The sequence below is a fragment of the Nipponia nippon genome, unplaced genomic scaffold (genome assembly GCF_047370975.1).
Source record: "Nipponia nippon isolate SJK-2023a ecotype South Korea unplaced genomic scaffold, ASM4737097v1 scaffold_11, whole genome shotgun sequence".
Classification (NCBI taxonomy): Eukaryota; Metazoa; Chordata; class Aves; order Pelecaniformes; family Threskiornithidae; genus Nipponia; species Nipponia nippon.
The window spans coordinates 22650634-22677263 of NW_028262302.1; the positions used below are offsets into that span (position 1 = coordinate 22650634).

At 39.2% G+C, this 26630-nt stretch overlaps 1 protein-coding gene across 2 annotated transcripts in view; it reads right to left on the reverse strand.

Annotated features, from left to right (window-relative positions):
• Positions 1-26630, reverse strand: part of JAG2 (jagged canonical Notch ligand 2) — a 71626-nt gene that overhangs the window by 29072 nt on the left and 15924 nt on the right. For both annotated transcript variants that reach the window (XM_087747020.1, XM_087747021.1), the window contains exons 3-5: positions 15542-15596; positions 9275-9529; positions 8191-8251 (exon numbers count right to left, since the gene is read on the reverse strand). In XM_087747020.1, the coding sequence (XP_087603146.1) occupies positions 8191-8251; positions 9275-9529; positions 15542-15596 (371 nt within the window). The remainder of the gene's footprint in view (positions 1-8190; positions 8252-9274; positions 9530-15541; positions 15597-26630) is intronic.

The window sequence follows — 26630 nt, forward strand, 5'->3', positions numbered from 1 at the left end:
ATAGATTGTTACAGTTTAGTAACTTCCTGATGGAAGGCTGAAGTACAGGCATCTGCTCCCAGACCAAAGCATCCCTTCAGGTCAGGATTAACACAGAGAGGGTGCAATAGGAATAGCAGAACAATTGCTAGTTATCTCAAAATCAAGAACTTGCAGAAAAGATCCTGATAATTCTACAGACATGCTTCACAGCTTCCATGTTCCTTAGATGAGAGTCTGGTGGCAATAGAAAATGAGAATTTAAACACAAGGCTGGAGGAAAGGGAGGTGGCAGGAGTTAACATTAGCAAAGTTTCTAGATAACATTTCAGTCTTGAGATTAGAGAAACTGCAACTGTGCAGGAAAAATACTGTTGTCATTGACACAATAATTCAACTCATAGTGTATACTTGGTTACAATAAGCAAGCGGGGCTTCATGCAGCTAAATTCCAAGGCAAGGAGAAAAGACCTTCTATAGTACATCTCAATGTGTTTAAAGTAGTAAATTCAGCATCAAGGAATCCTACAGAAGCACCCGCCATTACGCATAGTTCAAAGATACCTATGTACTCAGAGGCAGGAGCCAGGGGGAAAGTGGGGAAAGGAGAAAGAAAGAATATTCAGGTTTTTTGCTTTTCCTGGGGCTACTGAAAAAGCTATACTGGTCAAGTTCAATAAAATAAGAGATTTTTCTACAGAACCATGCTTTCCCTATGTTCTTCTGAAACAGTCATAATTAAAGGAAAAGCTAATACCAGTCTTTGCTTTCCTCTGAGGATGTTTGCGTTACAATTATTTAGTGAAAGCTAGGTTTAAACTGAGCATCTCCAAATCAGATGGCACAAGGCATTCAAAAGATCCCATGTTGCTGTACATAAACAGATACATTATTTATGAGGATAAGGCCCTGAGCAATCTGGTCTAACTAGACCTCCTCTGGGCAGGAGGTGGGACTTTCCAAACTCCATGATTTTACGATAAATCCTACAGTGGCAGTTAATGGAAATGATGCAGAAAGGAAGACAGATGTACCCAGATCCTGATAGTCTGTAAATGATGGTCCCTCAGCATCTTGCATGATTAGCTTTTCCTTATCCAAAAGGAAGATGCTTGTTACATACCAAAAATTTAGGGTGCTCTCAATGGCCAATATTAACTCAGCTGTTTTGTACTATCTTCACACATGGTTTATTCTCCTGGTTCAATCACTTCTGGTTATTTGAGAATCCTGAACTTTCTGTGCAGAAAGTTTGCCTGAGAAACTTCATATTGTAGGTTTCACCCAGTCACTAATCCACTCTGATTAACGTTACAAAAAGGCTCATAATACTTGAGAATGAGAGGATACCTAAATAAATTCTGTTCTACACCTAGCTACAGAGCTTTGTCAGCACTTACTGCACAAGTACACCTAAACCGTCAATGTGAAGGAAATCAAAACCAAACTACTTCAAGTCTAGGTCAAAACATGGGGCCTAAAAATAAATTGAAAAAATCCTAGGGAGTATATAGGCAATGTGGTATAAGCCTTTAATTACCACACGTTACACCTTACTGGTATCTTGCACATCCTACAAAAGCTGAAGATCATTGTGCTGTATTTACACATCATTTTTTAAGCAGGCTTTTTGAAGGCAGCTTCTCCCACTCATATTTCAATTGGAAGCTGTGGCCAAAACACTCAACACAGGAAAACGAAGCAAAACAGTGACATTAAGAGCAGAAGCGAAATACATCATTCAGGGGTGGGGGAGAAATAACCCTCTTAAATGGAAAACCACTAAATTTTCTAATGACGTGAACAGGATGGTGTTGCATAGGCCAGAACAATAGCTTTATATTAGTTATTTACTTAAAATAACTATAAGAAAGTCTGTTTAATCTTTTAAGAGATTAATTGTTGCATAGCAGGCAGCAATATGGTCTAGCTGTTAGGAGATCCCATGATTCTGAGCATCCGGATTCAATGTTATAGCTACTATGGTACTTGCTTACTAAGATTCGTCACAGTAAGCGCTTTCTCCACTTTCCTACCTTTGAAATAGGCATGATGGTTTTGTGAATAGGGAAGGAAAAGATGGTCATTAATGAACTCAAATAATTTAATTACCTGAAAGTTTGTCATCTTTTCCTCTCACCCCCAGCATTCTTATTAGACCAAAATCTACAAACCTTTCCCTACAAACTTTTTTCTCCTCTAATAAAGGAAGTCATTGAAAGCTAACGTTCTCACTCCAGTACTTTAGAATTTTGTGAAGGAGCTGATAGAGGGGATGGTTCAAAATTGTTTACACAGAACATATGGGGAAAGGTTGCTCCGTTAACTTGCATTAAGTGGCTCTAAGGGTGTGTCTACACTTGCATTAGTTCACACCAGGAGCATGCTTTTTAAGTGAACTGCCTGATCATTCGTGTTGATGGTGTGTTAGTTCACATCACAGAGCTGTTTTGGAACAAAGGAATTGGATTCCTTTTGGGTTAAACTAAGGTAATGTAAGACAGTGTGTGCCAGGAGCACACCTAATGTGTTCCAGCTGCAAACAGGCATTCAGTCCACAAGAACAGACTAGAGCTAATCTAAAATTTAAAAGATTAACTGTTTTTAGTATAGATATTGGGTTCTCAACACTGCTTTGATCTACTGTTCTACTTTGTCTGCACTACCTGCTATTGTAGACACAGGGTAAAGTACTACATGTTTTTACTTCCTGTACACCCGCTCACATTCTCTTGGAAGCAGCATCCACCTTTAGGATATATTCTGTGCCTTTCTACCCGCTAACCATCCAAGGAACTGAGTGCAGAGCGTGCCTCAGTTCCTTGACCAATAAAGAAACAAAACATGGGATTCTTTTTTGTCTAACTTAATACGTCTACTTGTGAAATACTTGCCAACAATCCCAGGAGGCTCACCCCCCTAGGACATAAAAAAAACCAAACCATAATAAAAGCATACTGGTTTTGATAACAGGCAAGGGAATTTATATGATGAGACACACAGAAATTGTAATAATTTTGCAAGTTCTTTGAAACTCGAAGCTGTGATACAATACCTGGCATCAAAGGGGAGACAGAAGATGACGTCCAGGTACTGGTACCAAGCGCATTCCTGCGGGGCCAAACAGTAGCTCTGTGCTTTTTAGGGACCATAGCTAGTCCAAGTTGCAGGAATTGAAATGATCAGATGTCACAGCAGCTAGCACACTGCTCAAACAAGACCTTCTAGTTTACTGTTCAGAGCAGCTTATGAGACTTCTCCTAATTTGAGAGCTTATGAGATTTCTCATAATTCCATTCTGGAACAATTGTGGAAGGAAGCCATATCATTTAGATCTGCTCTTGACAAGTCCTGGTTAGCCAGTAACTCATCTGTGAGCATTTTCTAGATGTTTAGAAATGGTATACCTGTTTCAGTGTTCTTTTGAGATTTCTGATCTAGCTAGGATGGAAGGACCCTATTTCTTACAATGCCTGCTTCTTTCTGGGGAGAAAGTATTTCCTTCTTTTTTCAGTCCTCTAAGATCTTTTGTTAGTCAATAACAACCTGCTTTGAGATGCCTCACCAGATCACCTTGTACCCAAGAATGAGTTTACAAGAATCCATCTGCTTTTTTTTTTTTTTTTAAAGTTTAGGCAGAGTTCCCAAATGTTGATGCTAACCCTGTTATCCGCTCAACTGTCATGAAAACATAAGCAAGAGATTAATAATATTGGTAGGCCTCCTACTGAAAAGGACAGGAAGACTATGCAAGCCTTTAACATTTAACAAAGGATCTCTAGAACACTGTCACACCCCCAACACTCCAGGTAGTTGTAGCTCATTTTGCAACTCAGGCTTTTGTTCCTGCATCTCTGTAAAGAAAGTATTGAATAATAGTTGAGCAGGTTCTGGTCCTTATAGTGACAGATTAAGGGAGCAAAACCACTTGGGAGAGGCACACAGCACCTGCGGGCACTGCTGAACACAAGAAATTAGCCTCACAAGCAGGGCCAAAGTAGAATACAAGGCCTACAAAAGGCATGGCACTGGGCAGTAAGTTTGAGAAATCTGTTTCAACACAACAAACAGACATGATTAAATAAAAACAAAGTCACCAACATTGTAAAAGCAAAAAACTTTGTCACATGTTGTTCATAAGTAATTCTAGAGTAAGACAGTTCAAAGAACACAGATTAAACTATTAATTTACCTAAAAAGTTTTAAAAACTCTATGCTTGCTTTGCTCACCTTGCACAAATTCACATTAAAATACTATTAACAATCCCATTTCTAACTCATTTCAGTTAGTCTACATATTCTAAAGAAATTTTCATATCACAGTTGTGTGACGTGAGACTTGCATTTCCCAGGACATAATCTAGGTCCTACCATAGCTCCAGAAGCTGAACACAAGCTGAGCAGCTTGTTAGGGGTTTGACCCCTTCCATTTTGCTTTGGATGAGAAATTCAAACATTCAAAGGCAACAGGAAAAGTAGAAAGATTTCTGAAAATACCATCATCCTGGCAGGAATATGACAGTGTAGCCCAGATACAAGGCATATCTGGACTTCTGCCAAACCCATACCACTGTGGATCACAAAGAAGTGAAAGATTAAGCTGTTAGCCTACTGACAGTTTATGAGTGGTACCAAACATACTCAAGTCAGCAGTTTTAATCAAGGAAGAAGACTGTCACTTGTGGTTTCTCTATATTCACTTTGATAACTTCATAAAGTGATTGAGCCTAAGCCAGTTATAAGCCATTAGATCAAACTCCATTCTTCTCTAGAGTTTAATGGAATTTAACAAAGCACTTCAAATGATGCAAAAACATACAAGAAGCACCAATCATCATGGCTTGGCAGTGTTGCTTCTTTGACAATCCTTCCTGCTACTTTGGGCTGGGGAAGTCAATCAATAAGACACTTTGAGCCCAGATATGGATAAAATTAAAAAAAAAAACAAACAAACCTTTAAGACTGCAATTTCCCATCTTTGCAAGATCCAACTAAGTTGCTTTTGCTTTCCTCAAGGATGTAATTTTGCTCATTATCCAGTAAATTATTACTTTTTCTGAACTACCTCCACGATGACAAAAACCTATCACCTAGACCCAGCAATACCACAAAATCATTTCCCAAATCAGGTCATTTTGAGACATCAGGTCATCCCCTACTTATTTTCCATTTCTTTGATGAAAGCTAAACAAAAGAAATGTCAAACTTCACACCACCATAACTTCCTCAAAACAAGGGGTACATGAACTTGCCCAACAGATGATGTATCGTAACTGCTAACAGCGTATCCTTTATTCAGTCTGCAGTCATTGAGCTACTTTTAAGATCTGTTTTTAATATAACATTTAATCCAAGAACAGCTCTAAATTACTTTGGAACATCAAAGCATGGAGAGTAGATCCTTGCTATGAGAGTTGGGCTGAAGCCTCAGAGCTGTTGCTTAAGTTACCTGCATGTTCATACAAGTTGAAGATGGAAACCATTTTCCAACTTTTCTATTTATAAATGCCACTGCAGATCTTGGCAACCAAGTAGCTATTGGCACCAGTAGACTTCTATACATCTCACACCCATGTTTTTCTCACATTTTCATTTTCTTTCTGAATTAAAAAAAGGACATTGTTTTCACCTGTTAAATGACAGTGGCAACTGTCCAAAAACCAGGATGAAGGAATCTAGATTATAATTCAATAGCACCAAACATAGCAGTTTCTTTTAAATAACAGCTTCCTTTGTACTGCTGAAGATAAAGGTCATGTCTGTAAGCCTTGCTTATTTTTAGTTCAGCATCATTTTTCTACAGAAAGTATTATCCATTTGGGTTAAAAGCAACATTTCTAATGTAGCTTAATAACTATTACAGAATACAAGCTAAAGATATCTGTGTGAACAAGCTCAAGCTACCAAATCACATTTAAAGAGGTAGCTGAGAACCTTCTGCAATACTAGAAACAGAGTGGTCATACATAGAAAAGCTATTGTTTTCCTTCAGCCTGCTGATCACAGATCTATCACTTCAGCAGATGGGTGTTAAGAAACAAGACAAATGGCATACAATCCATCTGAAACACTGAGTCCCTTATTCCTTCTCCCAGTACTTCCTTTCAGATGAGAGAAACCATCCAAGAAAACAGGGAGATTTCTGGTCAGAGTCCTTCGATAGACTCAGTGTTATTTTTGTGAGCTTTATTTAGCTGGGCAGGTTAGGAGGGGGGCACCTAGACTTACAACATTAGATGCTTCTTCACGTCAAGTGACATGCTGTAAGGAAAGGCTTTGCTCATGTGAGACAGACACCTTAAAAAAAAAGGTACCATAGCCATCCAGCCCCCAATCTTCAAAGGTTTTGTATTCCCTTCTTTAAGCCTTCCTCCTCCTCTCCAACTTCTGTCTTCCCAGATACAGCTGGTATCACAGAGAAACGAAAGCTAAAAAGGAAACTGCACCACTCCTTCTCACCCCCTCCAAAAAAGGGTACTGTTTTACATTTGCTTAAGCCTGCTGCTTTTTCACTTTTATTCAAAGGCTCCTTGCGTTCAAAAAGCAAACATTCACAGGCTCCTAGGACACTCCTTTGATACCCACAGGACTCCAGAAACCCTTACATGAATCAATATTCATTAGAGTAGGTTCTCAAGGGGAAAAATGTGTTCTTGGGAGGCTCAAGGGAAAGAACACTTAGGCAGAAGTGATACTGGCCCAGCTCTCAACCACAACCTCTACTTGTAACCTAAAAAAAAAATCACCAACAGCAGTAGGGGCACATAATACTTCAAATCACAAACAAAATATTTAATGATATGAAAAGATCCCAAATAACATTAAATAGAAATATTCTTTCTTACAAAAAGGAAGCCATGGTTTAAACACCTGCCTTGAAAAAAATCTTTTAAGGGAGGTTTTATAACTCTTCAGAAGTGAAACTGCACATGCCCTGAAACCCTGCACTTCATATACTGGAATTAGCAGTTTTCAGTCAGATTTGAGAGCTACAACACACCAAATCTTCTACAAGTCAGCAGCATCTGATGGAAGCCTCAGGGTGGTAAGAACCCACTCTGTGGTGCAATGATTTAGGATTTACTTTGTTATCTGCCACACCCCACTGTCAGAAACTTCAGACTCTCCAGCAGGATGGCACTTGTTTGCACATCAGGTGCCACAGCTCACAAACTGGCACTTCAACCCCAGCTTAGCTCTAAGCCCAGCAAAGCTAAGCAACCTGCATCCTATTTCTGCCACTTCTGTGATGGTTGTAGTAGTTAATAGTAGAAGGATGAAGCAGAAATGCCTTAAACTATCACGGCTTGCCACAAATGGTATTTATCAGCTCTCAGGGGTTCTGGCAGCCAGTTCAGTTTCACATCATTCCAAGCAAGTAGACTCAATGGCTTAAAAAGGAACCACTGTACAAATCCACTCTTACAGTGATGCATACAACTCTGGCCACAAATAAACTCAAGAACTTACACAAGTTCCCAAACTTGCAAGTAGACCTGTCCCATTTCTTCAACAGCCAGTGTAAAAATAACACCATTTCCCCTTCACATACTGCATTAGATGCCTGAACTTTTACAAGGAAACAATCAAGTCCTCTTGCTACCACAGAAGCTACCCAGGCTTCATCACAAAGTTAAGGGAACATTTGAGACTCTCTTCTTGTGGATTCAGGGACCAAAACCCATTCACTTGGGGTAGAAAGTTTAGGTTAGGGTTGCTACTCTTATTTCCATTACTACCAAAACCTCCTTTTTTCTTGGAAAAGTGAAGCTTACTGTATTCTGGTGATCAATATACATATATTTGAGTGTTCTAGCATTGCGAGCATTTCCTAGTCCTAACAGTCCAATGAGCAAGTTCCCCTTTTTGTTGAGGGGAACAGATAGTACATTAAGATCAAAGCTCCTGAGTATTTTGAAGAGAAAAAAAAAGAAAAAAGATTATTCTCATTTGATAAAGGCATAGTTTTGGATTACATGAAGCAAGTCTGTTGAGTCCCATACACGCAAAAAAACACAATAGGATTGCAAAACAGTATGAAGTATATACAGTTCTTACACATGTGAAACCTACTTCAGATCTATTTCCATCCGTGTTTTTGATTAGAATTTTTTCCATTTTAAAGAAAACTTTTAAAAAGTAGCAACATACACAGAAAATACTAGGAAGATCAGTAGTCATAAAAAAAGATACTCAAGCATGCAGACTTACTTGCATTCCCCAGGTGTACTGCAACCCCCATGGAGCAAATTACATCCTTGTTTACATACAGCTGTAAAAATGAAAAGGTTTAGGCATCAGTCTGGGCAGCTAGGTATCCATTAGTACAGCAGCAATCTGCAACTGTTCAGCTAGGGCTTCTGTCACTTAGCTTATTTGTTGCTTGTACAAAACAGACTGTCTTTTGCCTTGGTCCAATAGTTGTTGCTTCCCGCTAGCTATTTCAGAAAGCACAACCCCATTACAACTGTTTATGAAAAATAACTTCAGGTAACTCCTTGAAAAAGTTGCTACCAAATAGGTTTGCAGCAAGAGTGTCAGCACCAAAACATTTATCAAATACAGTTATTTTTTAAACCTGATATTAGAATGGTATTATGCTGGAAATCCCAAGCTTCAAAAGATGCACATAACCTTGAGTAAGCCCTAAAAATGGTCTTTCCTCTCATTAACAGGCTTTTTACTGAAAAGGAACAGAAAACAAAAACAAGCAGCCCTCAACAGAAAGACAAGTACATCACGTAATTTTAGCACTAATTACTCACTGAGACTGAAGGCAAGAGGCAGAGATTTGATTGAGTGGTATATTAAAAAGGACGACTACACTTTAATTTCTGTTCACATTAAGAGCTATCAAAAAGCTTTCAGCTTTGCATACATTACACTTAAAACTTTTTCATTTGCAAAAATAGTGTTATGAGGGCATTTTACAGGACTAAAGTCTACTGTATTACCGAGATCATCACTGTTCAATAGAATCTTACATTAACAGATGTAATACATCATCTTGCTTTGAAGTAACACCACCATTGAATAAAGTCAATTAGTAAAAAGATGTTTCACTATTTCAAATCCCAAATTTGTTGTGTAGCCCCCACAGCACACACCGCAAGCAGCACTGTATGCTGCCCTGGGTTCCACTCTTCACAGAGAATGTTTTTTCAGATTTGTATTCAAAGGACAAAGTCCGTATATGTTAAAATTACTATGGTACAGCACTGACACTACAGAAATATCTACTGCAGTTTATTATATACACATTAGAGCTAATCTAAAATGAAGCAAACAATACTACCTTGTTTACATTCTTCTCCCATCCAACCTTCCATGCAGGCTTTGTTTCCATTTTGATCACATGTGTAGTGACCAACAAAATCATCTCGAGGGCCACAAAATTTATTGCACAGAGCACTGTAGTAATTTTCATCACACTTCACTCTTATTTGTACTTCAAAATGGGCAACAGGACCATTAAATTGTAGTGTCTTCCATCGATCTTCTGGGTTGATCATGCCAGCATGTGCCACTCGTTCTATTAACAAGTCTTCACCTTTTCAAGAAAAGGTAAATTCAACAGGTGGTAAGTTTGATAGCACACAAGAGCTTATAAATTCAAATCAAAAGTATTTAACTGGTTAAGAGAAGACCTAGTAAAGAAAACATTAAGATGATAAAGATCTACTGTATAACTGAATTTTCCTTTGCCTTGCAAAGTTCATTACAGGAAGGCCAATTTAAAAAAGTGTCCCAAAGGAAATATTAAAAAACCCTGGAACATAATCCATAGGAAATAGCTTATTTTTCAAGGCAGCCAAACATACCACACCCACACGCTGACAACCAGCAGCTTTATCTTGATATGAGGCTCTTTTTGCCTCCTTTTTGTTCTTATAAAATTGCAAAATCTGCATAACCTAGTAGATGAGATATTAAAGTTCTCTGGTGCAAGTTTAATTTTAAAAATGGAACAAAACACACTTTCAATTTGCTGCAAAATTACTAAGCAATAGTAAATGCTCTGGTAGGCTTGCATTATGTGCATAAAGTAGCTTTTTTCCATTTTATCATTCTCTCTACAGTAAAGGCAAAATATTTTTAACAAGCGTTTCATAGATCACTTTATGCAGCTACTATTCAACATGCAGAAGAAATATACAAGTGAACCCAGGATTGTCAAGGGACCATTCTCAACTCTGTATGCTGCTTATCCTTATCCCCAGTGGAACTACTGATAATCATGATCACTGTTGCAATACACTCTATAAGCACCCTGCTTTGCCCTCACAGACATCAGCAGCACTGCTCCTGCCAGGCTCCATTAACTGAGACCAAATGTGCACAAAGTATTAGCTGTCACATGGGACAAGATGATTCTAGGATAAGATTATGGAACTGCCAACACAAAGTTTCATTTTAGTTAATATCCATTTTGTATGTATTCACTTTATTCTCGGTATAGAAGCTTCAGTACTAGGAGATGAGATGCAGTTATAGTCAGTACAATAAAATTATACAATTGCTTCAGCAAATGTTAAGAATAAGCAAAACATGGTAAGGATAGGCAGTGAGTAACCCCAGTGATAAGAGCTTTCAAATGTTTTCACTATTCAAATCTGGTAACACCCTACTACAAGAGGTTTTATAGGTGACTCTGCAAGCTGCAGCTGGAACCCCAAGCTCTATTTCAGGACAAGAAAAAGGAACAGAAGCTCCACTTGTATATATGAATTTCACACCCATTTATGGAACAGCTGTAATATTGCCAGCTCAGAGCTTTAGCATCTATTTTCTTTAAATAAATATTCCTTAAAATGCACATTAAAAGAAATGAAGAACCAAAAACTTGCACGCAGCAAGAGTCTGTAATGGTAGTGAGATAAAGTCTAAACTTCAGATTAATAATAATAGAAAACACACCAAGCTGGTAGCAAGCAATACTAAACTATCATTGTCAGCAAATGTGTTTCACCTACTTACTTTCTAGAACTCATTAACCTAATTCGTTTAGAAAATAAAACCAAAGGAGTGACTGTTTCTCACCTAGTAAGTTACTGACAGCAGAGAGGTATCCTGTGCATCGGTTACCAAAGCTGCACTTCCCCGTCAGCAGGTAAAAGGACTCAAGTGACAATTTTCAGTCACTCCGACATTAAAGGAAAAGGAAAGCTACAGAAGTACTGGGCTCTGCAATGCATTTTGTTATCTCAACATCTTTTTTTCAAGCTTGCTTCTACCATAAAAATCTTTCCTCTTAAAATTAAGGAATATTGAACTAAAAAAAAAAGCTGTTTTAACTAGGCATTGAAAGGTTCGCCAATTATTAAGAACTCAAAGTATCTCTCTGCTTTAATATTAAAAGTAGTATTGCCATATATAGGCTACAATTCATGCTTGCCTGGACTAGTCTGCAAAAAACATTTTATGGCTAGACAAGACACACTGAAGTCTACCCCTGTTTAACTCTCAAATTCCTATACGTGAACTCCTCTATCATCCAGCAGCATGTAGCCAGTATAAGAGTGGGCAAGAAACCTGCAAGCTAGATAACGCTGCCTACATTTTATTTTTGACTGGACAGGATATCTATCATACCAATCACCATTAAAAGCTTCATGATTAGATTCAACATCCTTTCATGATATTCTTCTTCTCTAATGACTATTGATCTGAAACCCTTGATGAAAAACTATAAAGAAAAAGTGCTGAATCATTGTACAGTCAAGGAATTTGAACAAATAGCAAATAGGCATTATAGAGCTATTTTCCAGCTATAAGCAACACAGGCTCATTAAAACAACCTGCAACAGCCATGGCTATGAAGTGTTTCCTCAAAGTGCATCAGATGGACTGAAGAACAGGTCCTGAGATTAAAGGAGTGGTTTAGATAATTAAAATCTTATCCAGCATCTTCAGGCTAATGCAGATTCATCAGACAGTTAAACAACTGGAACAAGCACTACAGCTATTGCAAATATACCTATGCAGAATGGTCCTCTTAATACCTGGGATCAAGAATGGGGGAAATCACCCAGTAGTGACTTTTTTTTTTGAACAAACTTTATCTTCACAAACTCCTCTGAAAAAGAATGTATTCTGAGTCTTAAGAGCTTTTCCTCTAGCTTATATCAGTAAAAGTAGGCCTTAACAGCCTAAATAAGCAAGCCAAATAATTTACCCTGAACCACAAAAGGCATTAGGAAATCAGCTCCAAGTCATTTACTTTCTAATACTAAATTCTTAAGTACCGAAGTACGAGAATTCTGCTTTACTTCAAATTTAAAACTGATCCTGAATAAAAGGTGCATCTTCCGAAGAGATCTGTAATCACAGGGAGGAACGTGTTTGTCAAGGTTCCTCCTTCCTCCTCCACAATGCCAAAGTGTTTCTGAAGATAGTCACTCTCTCATATTTAAGTGTTTTGATGAGACGAGTTTGCTCCCTGCATCAGGTTTACCATTAAAATTCAAGTTAGGAACTCACACACATTACTTTTAGCCCTCAGTAAAGGCAACGAACTGCGTAACTGAATTTGTCTAGTTATTGGTCAAAAAAGCAGCATACACCCCTCTAACCTCCCCACACACACACCTCAGAAGCAACCAGGCTTCTTGATTATTAAGAAGTTTTCTGCAAGTCCCTCTAGAAAAGCAGATAGCAGCACACATGTTTGCGTAACACGAGATGATGGCTAAAAGGTGGTTCTTTAATTAAGCATCTGATTTTTGGAAGACGAATCCTTGTCTGAAGAGTATTTAACTGTAACTGTGCAATCAGGAGCCATGACTACACTTAAATAAGAACACTGATCATCAACATATTAACTTTTGGCAGAGGTCAAACATTCCCAACAAGCTACTCACAGGGCAATACAAAAGGTAATGCTGATATTGTTTGTCTTTTCTCTGGAGGAGCTGACATATTCCCTTTCCTATTATCTTACATACGATTTTTTACTGATCTGTCCCTGTTCGGCAGTTCAGCGGTCCTTGCAGAAATACAAGGGAAGTGACTTTGCACCTTGACAGATTCACAAGGCAAAACCTACTGGAGGACACCCAGCCAAGACCACTCAAAAAAAAAAAAAAAAAGAAAGAAAAAAAAGAAGAAAAAAAATCTTCAGCATTAAGGACTTCGTCCTAGAAATCTAATATGCAAGGTTAAATTACAGCATGGCAAAGCAACAGGTCTCTATCATGGAATCAGTAAACAGACTACAGAAACATTTAACCAAGACAAGCATTTAGCTAGTTTTCTGCCAAATTATAAGCCAACAAAGCCTTCCTAAATTCACATGACAAGCCTTCTAAGTTTCAAATACAATATAGCTTAACAGAACCTCTCTGGCAGCCTGTATTAAAGGGAAGTTCACTTTCCATTAGCAGTTTCTCATGAGAGCTAAACTGTAATCTGACACTTATATAGACTCCTGTAGTTATGGAAACTGTTAAATTAAGGAGATGGCCCATTGGGCCTCCAAAGCACACTATATATCCTGTTGTCCTGAAGTTCAGGAAAAAAAAAGTGACATCAATTCAAGTAAAAAGATTTGTTAGAGCATGTTAAAAAAACTAAAAGGCATAAGAAAGACTTAACAGAAGCCTAAAGCGATCGTCCCCTTATCAAGAGTATTTAAAAAAATGGATTTTAAAGCTACAGATTTGCAAGAGGATTCTGCAGATTCTAAGACATAAACACAGCAAGTTAGAAGAGCATTAAGTAGCTTATTAAAAAACAAAATTCAGCACTTAAATGCATACAGATCTCTTTTGCAGGATAGGCTCTTCATGTTCACCCCCATCTACACCATCTCATGAGTTGATCTGCCATCTAGAACTAGGGCATGAATATTCCAATATTCACTGTACTAGCTGCCCCTAGCTAAATTATTCCCAAGCTGGAAACTATTTAAAGGAATTAACTTCATGTAGTACTTGCTGAACAAAGCATTCAAGAGGACACATACAATCTGTTGCTATGTAGGATATCTAAACTTATTCAAGACTCAGACTTCCTCTGCTCAGTGCACAAGATCTCGTTTTGAATACCACGTGTATGTACTTTGGGAAGTGCCATTCAAGAAGGCTGCGGACCAACTGAAGGGTTGCAGCACCATGAATTACTTAGGTTGGAAAAGACCTTTCAGATCATCAAGTCCAACCATTAACCTGTCACTGCCAGGTCCACCACCAAACCATGCCCCTAAGCACCACATCTCCCCGTCTTTTAAATACCTCCAGGGATGGAGACTCAACCACTTCCCTGGGCAGCCTGTTCCAGTGCTTGATTACCCTTTCAGTGAAGGAATTTTTCCTAATATCCAACCTAAACCTCCCCTGGCACAGCTTGAGGCCATGTCCTCTCGTCCTATCACTTGTTACTAGGGAGAAGAGACCAACCGGTTGAAGGAGCTGTTAAACAACAGGACAAAAGAAGCTTAATTCTAACCAAGGGAGGACTCAGGAACAAACTACAAAGTCATCATTACTTTGTCTATCATTGGAGACAGAGTACATTAGGAAAACCTCTAAGTTAGGAAAGTCTGTCAGGAAAATGCAAGTGGGACTGATCCCAGTCTTCAAGGAAAAGGACCTTGAAACTCTAACATAGCCTTAATATCAATTGAGTTTTGCCAATTTTTTTATGCTTGATGCATCTTGATAAGGATGGCCAGTGAAGCAGCAGAGAATGGAACCTGTAATTAGAAACTGATGATGATTTGTGACATAAACCTTTGCTGTCTTCATGTCCAAACACTTATCTTCCTCTATATTAATCCCAGACAAGACTAAATAGTCCACCATTAACCACAATGAAAGCCTGAAGTTCACCTAACCCTTGTAGCCAAAAGCATTGATTATTTTAAGACAGGTTTGTAAACCATTACCAAAGAGTAGGTTCAAGCTGGAGTCCTACTTCAGCAGCAATATGGCAACCAGCACCTTCATATGATTTCGAAGTATTTATACAATAATCTTGCTTTTCATTCAGATCAATAGTCCTGCTCTGATACTAAGCATTAGCATTTACAGACCAGAAATGAAAGGTAACTTTCAGTACTTCAGGAGAAACAGATGGAGAAGGAATCATACCATGATTTAGAACACTTGCATCAAAAACATCAAGCATGGTTCCTTTATGGGGAACAAGAATGCTTATTTGTTTACCTGATCATGCGAAGTATTGCACACTGTGGTTATGGGTAAACTGAGGAGAATTTAAAGTGCAACTCTATAGCACAGACAGTTTTCTTTTTTAAAAAAAGAAAAAAAAAAAAGAGCTTGCCATGATTTTAAACATTTTTTAAAGCTAATTATTGAGTCATGTATTACAATCTTCACTTACTACTGTCCATCCTTTTTCCTACCAGTAATAATTTTTCACAGTTCCTAACCCAGTATTCACTGCTTGTATTTGTACATGCCCTTTACTTAGACAGCAGGCTTGCATTCAGACTGATTTGGAGGGATGGCCAATCGCAGCAGCGTACCATTTCCCCCCTCCCCAATCTGTGGAAATACAGCACAGAGTAAGTGAAAACTGCAAGTTTTACACAAATACTCACCCGCTTTTGTATCATTATCCCAATCCCATGCTTCTATTATTAATGTGAACGATCTCTGAAAAGAAACAAGACACCAGTTAGATAGCAATAAATAACTACTGTTGCACACCAGACACACAGTGATTTGGAATAAGCAGATATTGCTGCTACAAGAAAGCCAGCTGAAAGCAGTTAGAAATTTCACTTCTCTGCTGTCATGTGAAAGCCCTTGAAGGCATCTTCTCAAAAGCATGAAATGTCACAGCATTAAAAACTGGGGCAAAGCATGCTAACAGCAAAACAAAAACATTCCCCCACACACACCAAGGACTGAATTATTATTATTATTCTCCTCCCACTGCATCCAATTCTCAGCTTTACTTAGCCACAGAAATCCATTTTAGAAGTAGCCGTAAGAGGTCTGAATGAAGTGAAGGGTTCTGAACACTGGGAAACAGCTAGGATATTTAAGACTTAAGCAACTGAAGACCAAAAAAAAAAAAAGGAATAAAATCAGAGCCATCCTTTAGGAAGCACACAAAAGATCAGTCTATGTAACAGATCTGTTTGCTGTTTTCTAGAAAAACGTATCTAAAGAAGAACATACAAAAATCCACCCTGCATCTATCAAGAATTTAGACTTCTTTCTCATGAAAGGGGTAGTATGAAAAAATGGACTTGCAAAAGATACAGCAGAAACAGAAACTGTTAAAGGAAGCACACTTGTAGTATACTTCCCCTGAGGAAAGAGGAAAAGCATGATTTCAGACAGTTTTAAAATGATTTGGAAAAAACATGGCAGCTTTACTTCACTAAAGCAAGGCTTCAGGCATTTTTCTTGGTTTTATGACCAAATATGTAGGACAGATATTGATATTCAAATACTAAACTTATTTAGGAAAAAGTTACCTTATGCATACATGTAGGGTTTACCTGTTTTGAGTTTAACAAGAGTAGCTGTCAAACCCTTCAGCTTTGATAGTTTCCAACTTGTCCAAGCTAACATTGAGATTCTCACATACATTTAAAACCAAGGAAAAAACCTCCAAGTACAGAAAGAGTTATTGCACCACTATCCTAAAACCCTCATATATACATCTTTGTGCTTAGAGGCAAGCCACACCAAAAACTGAAGCTCGTTAAATACAGCAGAGCCAAGCCTTAACGTGCACACGATTCACAGGCTTATAATATATGAATTCATATGGACCTGGGGACACTCAGCCAAGAAATTAAGAGCACCGTTTCAGGAAGAGAATTATGTAAAAATTCAGCTATCTTTCATAGGGTGCTTAGGACTATGTTACTGTTACATCAAGAGATGTACATTTTGACTTTGAGATAGCTCATAAGTGCTTTGTACGCCCCTGACCTCCTCACCAAGAAGGGTTGACCATAACACTGAAATCTCCCTGTATTAGAACAGCAGCAGCAGCAACAAGAAGAAAGATCAGTGCAGCACCCTAAGCAGAAGGGCTCTGCCTGAGATCCTTCATGACTACAGCAAGGGATGAGTCTATTCAGAAATGCACTTAACTGAGCATGTATTTTTCTATTGCTTAGTTACATTAACATATACACCACGAGCTATGCCTTTGAAAACTGTTTCTTCTGTACTTTCTGCCTTCAGACATATACTAGGGAAGATCTTCCATTATTGAAACAGATAAAGGTTTAGTGATAAATAGTTAGATTGGACTCAAGGGAGAAGGGAAAAAGGAAGCTCAGCGGTGACTACAATGGACAGAGGCATACTTGGGCTTGAACTGTCTTTGGAAAGGAACAACTGATGGAGATCAGCTGAGAAATTAGAGGCCTCTACTTCTGAGGTACGACAATATAGCACAGACGAACTCCACAATTTTTTTTGAAAGCAAATGTTAGCGAAGCATTTCAGTAGCTTCACCCTCCAACTCCCTGCTCTCCCCTGCCCCCCCAGTCTCAGCATTTAGGGAAGCAGGATAGGATCCTCCTGTATTCTGAAAACACTACTTGCCACCCCTCTCCTGAACTGCTACCTGAAAAATAAATGTAAAGTGAATAGTATCAGAAAATAAGTACTATATGGTATGGCCCTAACATTATGTTCTGGCAACTGCAAGTCTCCTTATTTTGAGTCAAAATTAAAAGTGTTAACCTAGACACAATTCTGCAAGTCAGTGCATGATCCAAAGCTCTGTTACCCACCTCGCCTGCTTTTAACAACTGATCTTCTAACATATCCCTCAGTTTTCCTGTGTTCCACTGATTTGTATTAGAAGTACAAAATAGTGCTCAAGTACTTCCAGATGTCCACTTACTCATCTTATGTAAGTGCTGGTCTTTCGTACTGCAAGTTGGCTGCTGCATCTGACTGCCCACACAGGTTAAGGCAGAAAAAAATTTAAGCTGGACTTGCTGTCTTAGGAAACAGATCAACTATGCCTTCCCATCATTCCACTTGAAAGCAGATTTGTATCTTTGCCTAGGATGCTAGGGAATTTTTGCAGGTAAAGAGAGCTCCATGCAATGCACTGTTCCAGCATGCACATGCTGGAAGGTATGAATGGGCATAAAGAGGCATTCTACCCATTTTAAGATGCTTAAAATAAGGAGTCCCATAGCTCTGGTGGCAAATCTGACCACCTAAGCTGGCATAGATTCTGGAGTTGAAAATATTCCTCTACTACCTTATAGAAATTTAATAGTACATTACAAGCAGCTATGACTGGTGCACTGCTCTTCTTCCAAGATGTGGAATAACTGAATTTCTGGCCAAATAACTGACCTCTGCAGCCCGCACAGCTCGTGCTGCCTCCTGGTGGCAGGCAGGGCAAGGACATGGCTCTGCAAGCCCCAGGGTGCACAGGCCTGGTTTCAAGCATTTGCTTTTACCCTCCTCTCGCTGGTGGCCATCAAGAACTATGAGCCCATCTATAAAAAGCTGAGAGAACATACACAACAAAGATAAGACCCATACCATTAAATCCTTTCACTTACTGGCATCCCATAGCCTCAGTTTCCCCATGTCTACTTCAGAGCTTAAAAGGCAAGCACTTGGCCATTTACACGTGAGCAAGCACACGGAGCGTAACATTTCAGGAAGGCTAGTAGTCACACTTGTAGGAGATTACAGATGTTATTCAAATGGCAGTAAACAGTATTGACAGACAAATATACATTTACTGGAAAATCAGTTTCAGCTAGGACAGTTCTCAGTTGCGCAACTTTCTGCTTTCTACTGACGGTTACACGGTCACACTTCAAAACCCCCTGACAGACATAGCGAGAATGTAATCAGAGAAACTGATGTTTGTGGCTATTCTACATCTAGAGAAGACAGCCAAGGTTACCAATCCAACTTGTCATCTCTTCCTCACCTACAGCTAGTCAATAACTTTAAAGAGTAATTCCTCTCCGTGGTAGTGAGATGGATCATCACGTTAAAATTACTACACCTCAAAACAGGAAACAGATCCTTCATCAACTGGTTCAAAACACCCCTCTCCCCCACCACCATGAGCATCAAGTCTTGACTAGATCTGCTTAAATTCTTTTTGAATTTTGCACTTCACTTTAAAACAACAGCTGAAAACTTACAAAGAAGCATCCGTGTTACCAAATATGTTCATGGTATGCTGCACTGAGAGTTTTCCAGTTATTGCTCAACTATCAGAAACATTTGACTCTCACAAACATTTATTAGTGGAAATTTTAATATCCATACGCTCATCCATACTGTAACCCTGCCCAATAATCAGAGTAAGAGCTATGGGCTGAATAACACTAATGGATATGAATTTTGAAGAACACTTTTAGCTTACATAATGGACATAATCACTTTATAAAAGCTCTACCATTGGTTTGCATTAGTCCCATCTGTGCTCTTCGACAGAAAGCCTAACATAGACTACCCAGCACATCTTCCGCTATCACCAGCTGCATGTACCTCTTCTGTAGCACAGATACTTACACCAGACAACATCTTTCTTAAATTGTGCTTCCAGAAAATAATTACAGAACTTACATTAATTTAGCTCTTGTCCAGAATCTAAGGTCTACCCATACTGCAAATCTTTAAACCCCTCACATCATCCAGCAGTATACTGGCTCTTTGATACATCTTTAATAAGAACAGGCTAGCTTAAAAGCTATTTAAGGTAAGAAGTCCTCCACAGAAGCTACCGATACAGGTATAAGCGTGTTCAAGTTCCCACATAAATCTAACAGAAAACTCTAGTTTTCTAACAAGTATCTAAGAATGCCCCAAATTCATGAGTCTTTTATGCATAACACACAAACACCACCACACCCGCTTCTTTTCTAACTTGCACAAGAACTCTTGTTGTAGGCTGATATGACCAGCACCTCACAACAGCAGGACATGCACATTCCAGTCTGTTCTTACACATCAGAAGAAAAGCTTTGTAAAGTAGTATCTGTTGTTCATGTCAACTAGTCCTAGCAAAATATGTAGAAAATATTTTAAAAGTGACCATGGCACAGATTGGAGGGGGAAGGGATCGGGGTGAACATACAGCACTGAAAATATACTTGTTTCTACTGACTTTGGTGTCTAGATTTATCTTCCAGAAAGAATTAAATATAAGACCGCATTTGTGCTCATCAAATCAAAAAAACAGAAGATGTTAAATGCTACGAGTCAGAAGAAGAGCATCAGCACACTTCTGCAGAAGAGCACAGCTTTATGAAAGACCCATTTCGGAGGAGTTAACTGAATAGATATGCCAAGCAGTTTGGAAAGATACAAATTAAGCCTGTTTATCCTGGTGATGCTGCTTCAGTTGTGTTTTTCTCAGGATTGGTGTTGACAAAAGCAACTTCAAAGCATTATTCCACTGTTTACACTAAACAAAACACTCCCAATACTATCCCAGCGACCTCCTTGCTGGGGAGGGGGGGAAACAAGACCTGTAATATTAGTTTGGCATTATCTTTTCATGACCTATTATATTACCTTGATATTTGCAAATCAACATTCAAAAGGTTGGGGGTTTTTTTGTTTTTGTTTGTTTGTTTTTTTTTGCAAACCAGACACATCAAACTTTTCATCCCAAGAAAGATGATCAATCTGCTGACAGCACTTTCAATCAGGTATAGAAGTTAGATTCTCAAACTCAAGGTCTGAAAAGCACAAAAAGCTAAGGTTGAGTGAAATCAACACTTGACATTTTCTGTATCAATAACAAGCTATCATGTATTAAAATACTTTTATTCTAACAGACAAAGAATTATCAATCTCATTTGACTACAAGGACTGACTAGAGTTTCTACAGGGAGAAACTTCATAGCTGATTCCCGATTTCTTCCAAAGCAGAAAAAATGTGGCTCCTAAACAAATTCAGAGCCCACAATATCTTCCTGTTCCACAGTCACAGAGTAAAGGTAGGGTCTCATTGCCAGTAAGCACCATTTCCTTTCAAACCTCAATCAAGGATAGGCAACATCTGTATTTGAACATTTCAACCATAAAAACAGGTCAAACAACAGCAGCAGATCACTATTCTTATTACTAGTCTGATTTTTGTAACTTCTGGAATAAGTCATCACCCATGTTGCAACTAAGTCCATTAAGTCTTGATCAGCATGGTCAACTCTCAGATTTGCCTTCCTAAGAAACTTTTAGACAAGCGAGGCAAGCACAGGTATGAGGGCTTCCCCCACCCCTTTTTTTCCAGCACCTCTCCCCCTCCCCCAGGCAGCCTGTTTGCCATAGAGAAATCTGACTTAAAGGCAAGTGTATTCCATTTCCTTCCCCAGGAGCCCTGCAGATAGGCAAGTTCCTACAGCTTCCTCATGAATAAGCCAGAAGTGCAAAGTGAATAAGGAAGAAATGAAGAAAGATTCTGAGAAGGTCCAGGACTCATCTTCAACACAGGTTTAAGGGCAGACAGATTGAAGAAGCCTGCGGTTTCTTTTAGAAAGAGACTTTATAAAGGCATAATGGAGACCTTTACTGAAGGAATAAGTGTTCCTCATTTTGCAGGGGGAAGAGGGCTGTTTTTTGAAACTTGAAGGATATTTCAGCCACACTCTCATGCAAGAACTTGTCTGCTGAACGCAGAGGCCATTCCACCACACAAAGTCATAAAGATGCCCACCCTCTAAACCCTCATTTTTCATTTAGGCAAGCACCACTGGCATAGCAAGTCCCAAACAAAAGCCTTCCCTTTGGAAACCAGGGCCAAACAACCCCATTTTGTTAGGAGTGCTGTGGAAGGCTGGGTTAGAGTACTGCAAACATCGGCAGCAGACAGCAGAAAGCAGCTGAGCACGCTGAAGCCTTCTATTTGAAAGCAATTACTGCAGTTATACTTCTCTTGGCCCAGTCACAAAAGCAGGATGATGTTTACAAACTTGGGAGCCCTACTGTTGTGTGAGGGGAACTCTTCATGAATTAGCCCCACCTGACAATCTTTAGGAAGTCTGCAAAACCAGGGGGGAGAGGGGGGTATTTTTTGCCATGATTAACAGCCAACAAGACGATATCTCTGCCTACATGAGTTTGAACACTTCATTCCACTCCTCCCCCAAACTACGCAAAGTCAAAACTGCAGGGGTGTGTATGTGTGTACGCATATGGGGGTGGCAGGGGGAAATCTAGATGTCTAGACTATTAAGACTCATTTCATTGCAAAAGGAGCACAAATAAAAACAACAGGTGAATAAGTTAGTCAGTCTTGAAGTTAATATATCAAATTTAACACCCAGGTAGAGACTCACCTCCAGTTAAAGAAAATTACCCAGCAACTAGGTGGAAGAATCCTACCAACTACCAGCTGCATGCATCTAAAAGATAAAACAACTTCAAGGAGGAACTCAAAGGAGTATTACAACATCTATTTGGCAGTGCCCAGTGATTTGTAAAACAGAAGCATAGTGTGTTTCTCTCCAAGGTGATCAAACTACTAGATCGTGACATACCTTACCAGATGCTATATCTGTAGCAAGATCTTCAAGTGAAGGTTGGAAAATACTCCGATCCTGCTGCAATGGCAGAATGCAACAGGAATTTCTCGATATGAGGAGGTCTTGATATATCATGGGATAGCAAACATTTTAGCTGTGGAGTTCTAAAAATCATCTGAAGTCACATATTACCTTTAGCTAATGCCTGTAGAAACCAATGACCCATTTTCAGGTAGCTCACAAGAGGCCAAAATGCCATGTCTCCGACTAGTGCTCCTCAAGGGAGAACATTAATGCAGTCACCTCAGACCGCATACAGAGCAAACAGAAAGCTCCCTGGAGATCCAACTACACATGAGAAGCTAAACCATTGGAAGAAAGACTCCACAAGCGTCTCGTAACTTAGCACTCTAGACAGAAACTCAAAGCAAATCTCAGCCAATTCAACCTTGTGAAAAATGACATTTTAGAGACAGAGTATTTGTTCCCAGTGCCTCAGTACTGGCCCTGACCTTTGAAAGCACCCTCTGTCAGGCAGCTGCTACAGACAGAGCAACAGCATCCTTGAGTAAACGGGAAGCATGTACCTCACTAACAGTTTTCACGGTGCCAGAAGCAAGTCATTAGCTTCTTATTTAGAAAAACTGCAGGAGATCTGACCCAGCAGTAGTCATGTCAGTACTTATCTGCAGAAAAGCTGATCTGCCAGCTACTCTCAGCTCACAGGGCACTAAAGGTTCTAAAAGAGCCTGTCCCTATTTTAAAGGGGTGCCTTTCACCATTACATGCATAGCAGCAATACTAGTCCTGTGGAATAGAAGTAATGCCTGCCTCTGCTTTTTATAGGTATCTGCTATTCATCCCCACCCTACTCCATCCCCCCTCCCCTGATTCCAACATATACACATCTCTGCTGTACTCAGGGAGATTAAGTTCCAACCCTGAAGTCCAAGCTGTCAACTGTGGTCGCTTAAATCTGGACAAACACCATAGGATTGGCTTCCAAATCATTTTCCTTATACTTCCAGAACTAAACAAACAAAAAAGCATCAGTGAAAACTTAGCTACTCAACTACAAGGGCTCCTGTGATAACTTGCCTTTGCTGAGATTTTCCAGCAAGAAACAAGAAGAATATCGATGTTTAATACCAATCCAAACTATCAGCTACCACATTTACCAGTTTTGTTGAAGCACTTCTACTTTACTGCAAATGCCTTCTGCCCGTGTCACCTCCTCTGTACCACAAGTCTCAACAAAAGTATTGGTTTATAAAAATAATCAATACATCACAAGTAGCATAGATTAACTTTTTTTTTTTGCCAACTGACTGAGCAAGCAAAATGCTAATTAAAAAAATAATGAATTTAATCTTAGGTGAATGATCAGTAGCTACAATTTTGTTCTAGTGACTAGAATAGTGGCATTCTAGGAGGTCTTGAAACCAGTTCTTAGACTAACATATACACAGTTTAATCTTACAAATTATTTCTTTCTCTTTCCACGGTATCCTTAAGAATTCTTTATACCAACTGTCATAATGGGAGTGCAGTATTTCAAATCTTGTCATTTAAACTTCCAACCTTGCTGAATGTAAACACATTTTCAGAGACCCTCATATAATCCTGAGTTAATGACACTTGTGACTTTGTTATTCTGTGCAAATTTGTATTCATAAACAAGGTTTCAACAAAATATGTCTTGTGACTTGTCGATTCCATAAACAGCTACTCCTTCAATCCACCAAAGCCAGGTTCTTTCTAGCTAAGCAAGTTCCCTTCACAAGCTCAGCACAAGTTCTTTGATCAAGAGATCTGCTTCCCACTCTCATCCATATCTTGGCTACTTAATATTCAGAAGTCAGTTGGGAAAGTGCACCCAGGATAGAAGGGAAGGCTAGAGAACAGGGGGAGAAACAAGGAAAAAGACATTCAGTGTTATGCCACTGTGTGATTCTGTAATTGAAGTTGGAAGGAAGCAGCGTGGTTCTCCTCGTCTCCCTCTCCCAAGAGATGGGATGAATAGCATCCCCAAAGAGGGGGACCTCAGAAATCAAAGGTCCAGAGACAGGCAACAAGAAGGAAGAAAGAACCAAATGATTTCCATGAGAGGAATGAAAGAGCTAGTCAAAACTCCTCAGCCTGATAGTTCATCCATTTCCTTGTTCTTGACAAGAACTAAAAGGCATCAAATTAAGCTAACAGGAACCCCGGTCAGAATAAAAGAAGAGAAGATGGCACTTCATGCAAGGCTTGGCAAAATGTTTCACAGGTTGCCTAAGGGCAAAGTGGTTTTAAAGAGCTTTGTGGGTCCAAGAGCAGACTGCCACAAATACTTAGGAGAGAACAATCACAACTGGTTCAGGAAGTTCCCAGGTTGAAAACAAAGCTTGGGAGAATGAAAAGAAATTTTCACTATTCTTGCCCTTAGACTTCCATGAACATTTGCTTACGTTTCCTGAACTCTGGTTTCAGTATGGGTGCTGTTCTGAAGCAAGTATTCCACTTTTTCTGATGGCTGACATTAAGAGACTACTTAAAAAAAAAAAATTTACACTGTAGAACCTTGCATGCCTGCCCAAGCCATCAGTATCTACCCCAGGGCAATCAAAATCATGACCAAGAAATGTTAGAGGGGAAAAAAGGGAGCCAGAAGAAACAAAAAACAGTTCTGAATTAGATTTATAATTATACCTCAGAACTTCTCTTTGAAAGCTGTGACAGAAGTAGTCATAATTGAAAAAATTTAACCAAGATTCTCCTTTCTGCAATACTGAAATTTCACATGAAATAAAATAATCGCAAAAAAGCACCAAACCATGTAACGCAATAATGCATAGCAAGCCACGTACCTGTTGCAGTAGATGTAACAAATACTATTCAGAAAAAAGACAAGCTGAGCTACAGTTATTAACTGTGAGATCTTACTATTTGGAATAAAGGATTAGAGGATTTCTGAAACTTCCCCTGTGGAAAACGTAACCCACTCAGTCTTTTAAGAGTGAGTAAGTCAGGTGACACAAAGCAGAATATACTGTCATCCAAGGCAAGATAAGAGAAATGCACAAATAGAACAAGCATTTATCATTTATTAACTTGCTGAAGATTGACAAGTGTCAAGTGAAATACTAAGCTTACTGATTTTATAGCAATTTTTTCACACAAGAATTTGTCACCACATTTGTGATAAAAATCCTGGTTTAGCTATAAGAAAACTAGTATTTGTCTTGGAGAAGACTAAACTGAAGTTTACACAGAAAGGTAACTGAAATAAGTAGGCAATTCATCTCCAAACTTTAGCTATTCTATTTACAGTAGTCAAAACCAATCCCTACTGGCATCTACGTAACACAGATGAAGGCTGGTGCTATTCCTAGTTACTCTTACTCCACTAAGTGATTCTGCACCGTCTATATATGTCACTGAGCGAAGTATCACAGTTCCAGATAGACACGTTCTTCCACACTAGCTGAAGCACAAGCAAGAAGTACCTCCCCCATGAAAAGCTGGACCGCCCAGCCACTCAGGAACCAGCCTCTCTAAGAAGGAACAAAACAGCTTTCAAAACATCACCTATATTCTCCAGGGGGAATTAGGAGAAGAACAGAATAGGAAGGGCGAAGATTACGTTAGCATGACTGGCACAAAAGCTGCGAAGGCAAGAGCATCCGCAACAGTCTGGAAATACCAGCTAACAAAAAAGAAGTAGTGTTAGAACTTTAAAGCTGTAAGGAAAAAAACAAAAAAAAGTCACAGACTTACTGCAGAAGTTTCCCTAACTTGACTGAACCACCTCAGATGTGACACCGCTATCCATAAAACCCATCTTCAAATATTGTAAGGAATCCTTGTCATTACTCAAGATCCCGAACACAAACTACAGGAATGAGATCCAGTCTCTTCAGAGCAAGCCAGACTGATTGCCTAGATTTCTAACAGATGCTCCTAGATAGTCTGCCTGGATACCTAGAGTACCCCTGATAAAGGGAAACAGCAGATATATCCTATCAGCCCTTTGGATCTGCCTCAGTAGCTATGTACCTGACAGACAGCACAGGCTCAGTCAACACGGATTCAGAATTTGAGCCGAGACCAGAATCCTTAGTGACCCCAGGAAACACATTTTAGACCAAAAGGAACAAGGGTAGGAAAGCAGGAATTAAGACATCACAGGCCTTTTGAAGCCATATTGAGGTACACCTGT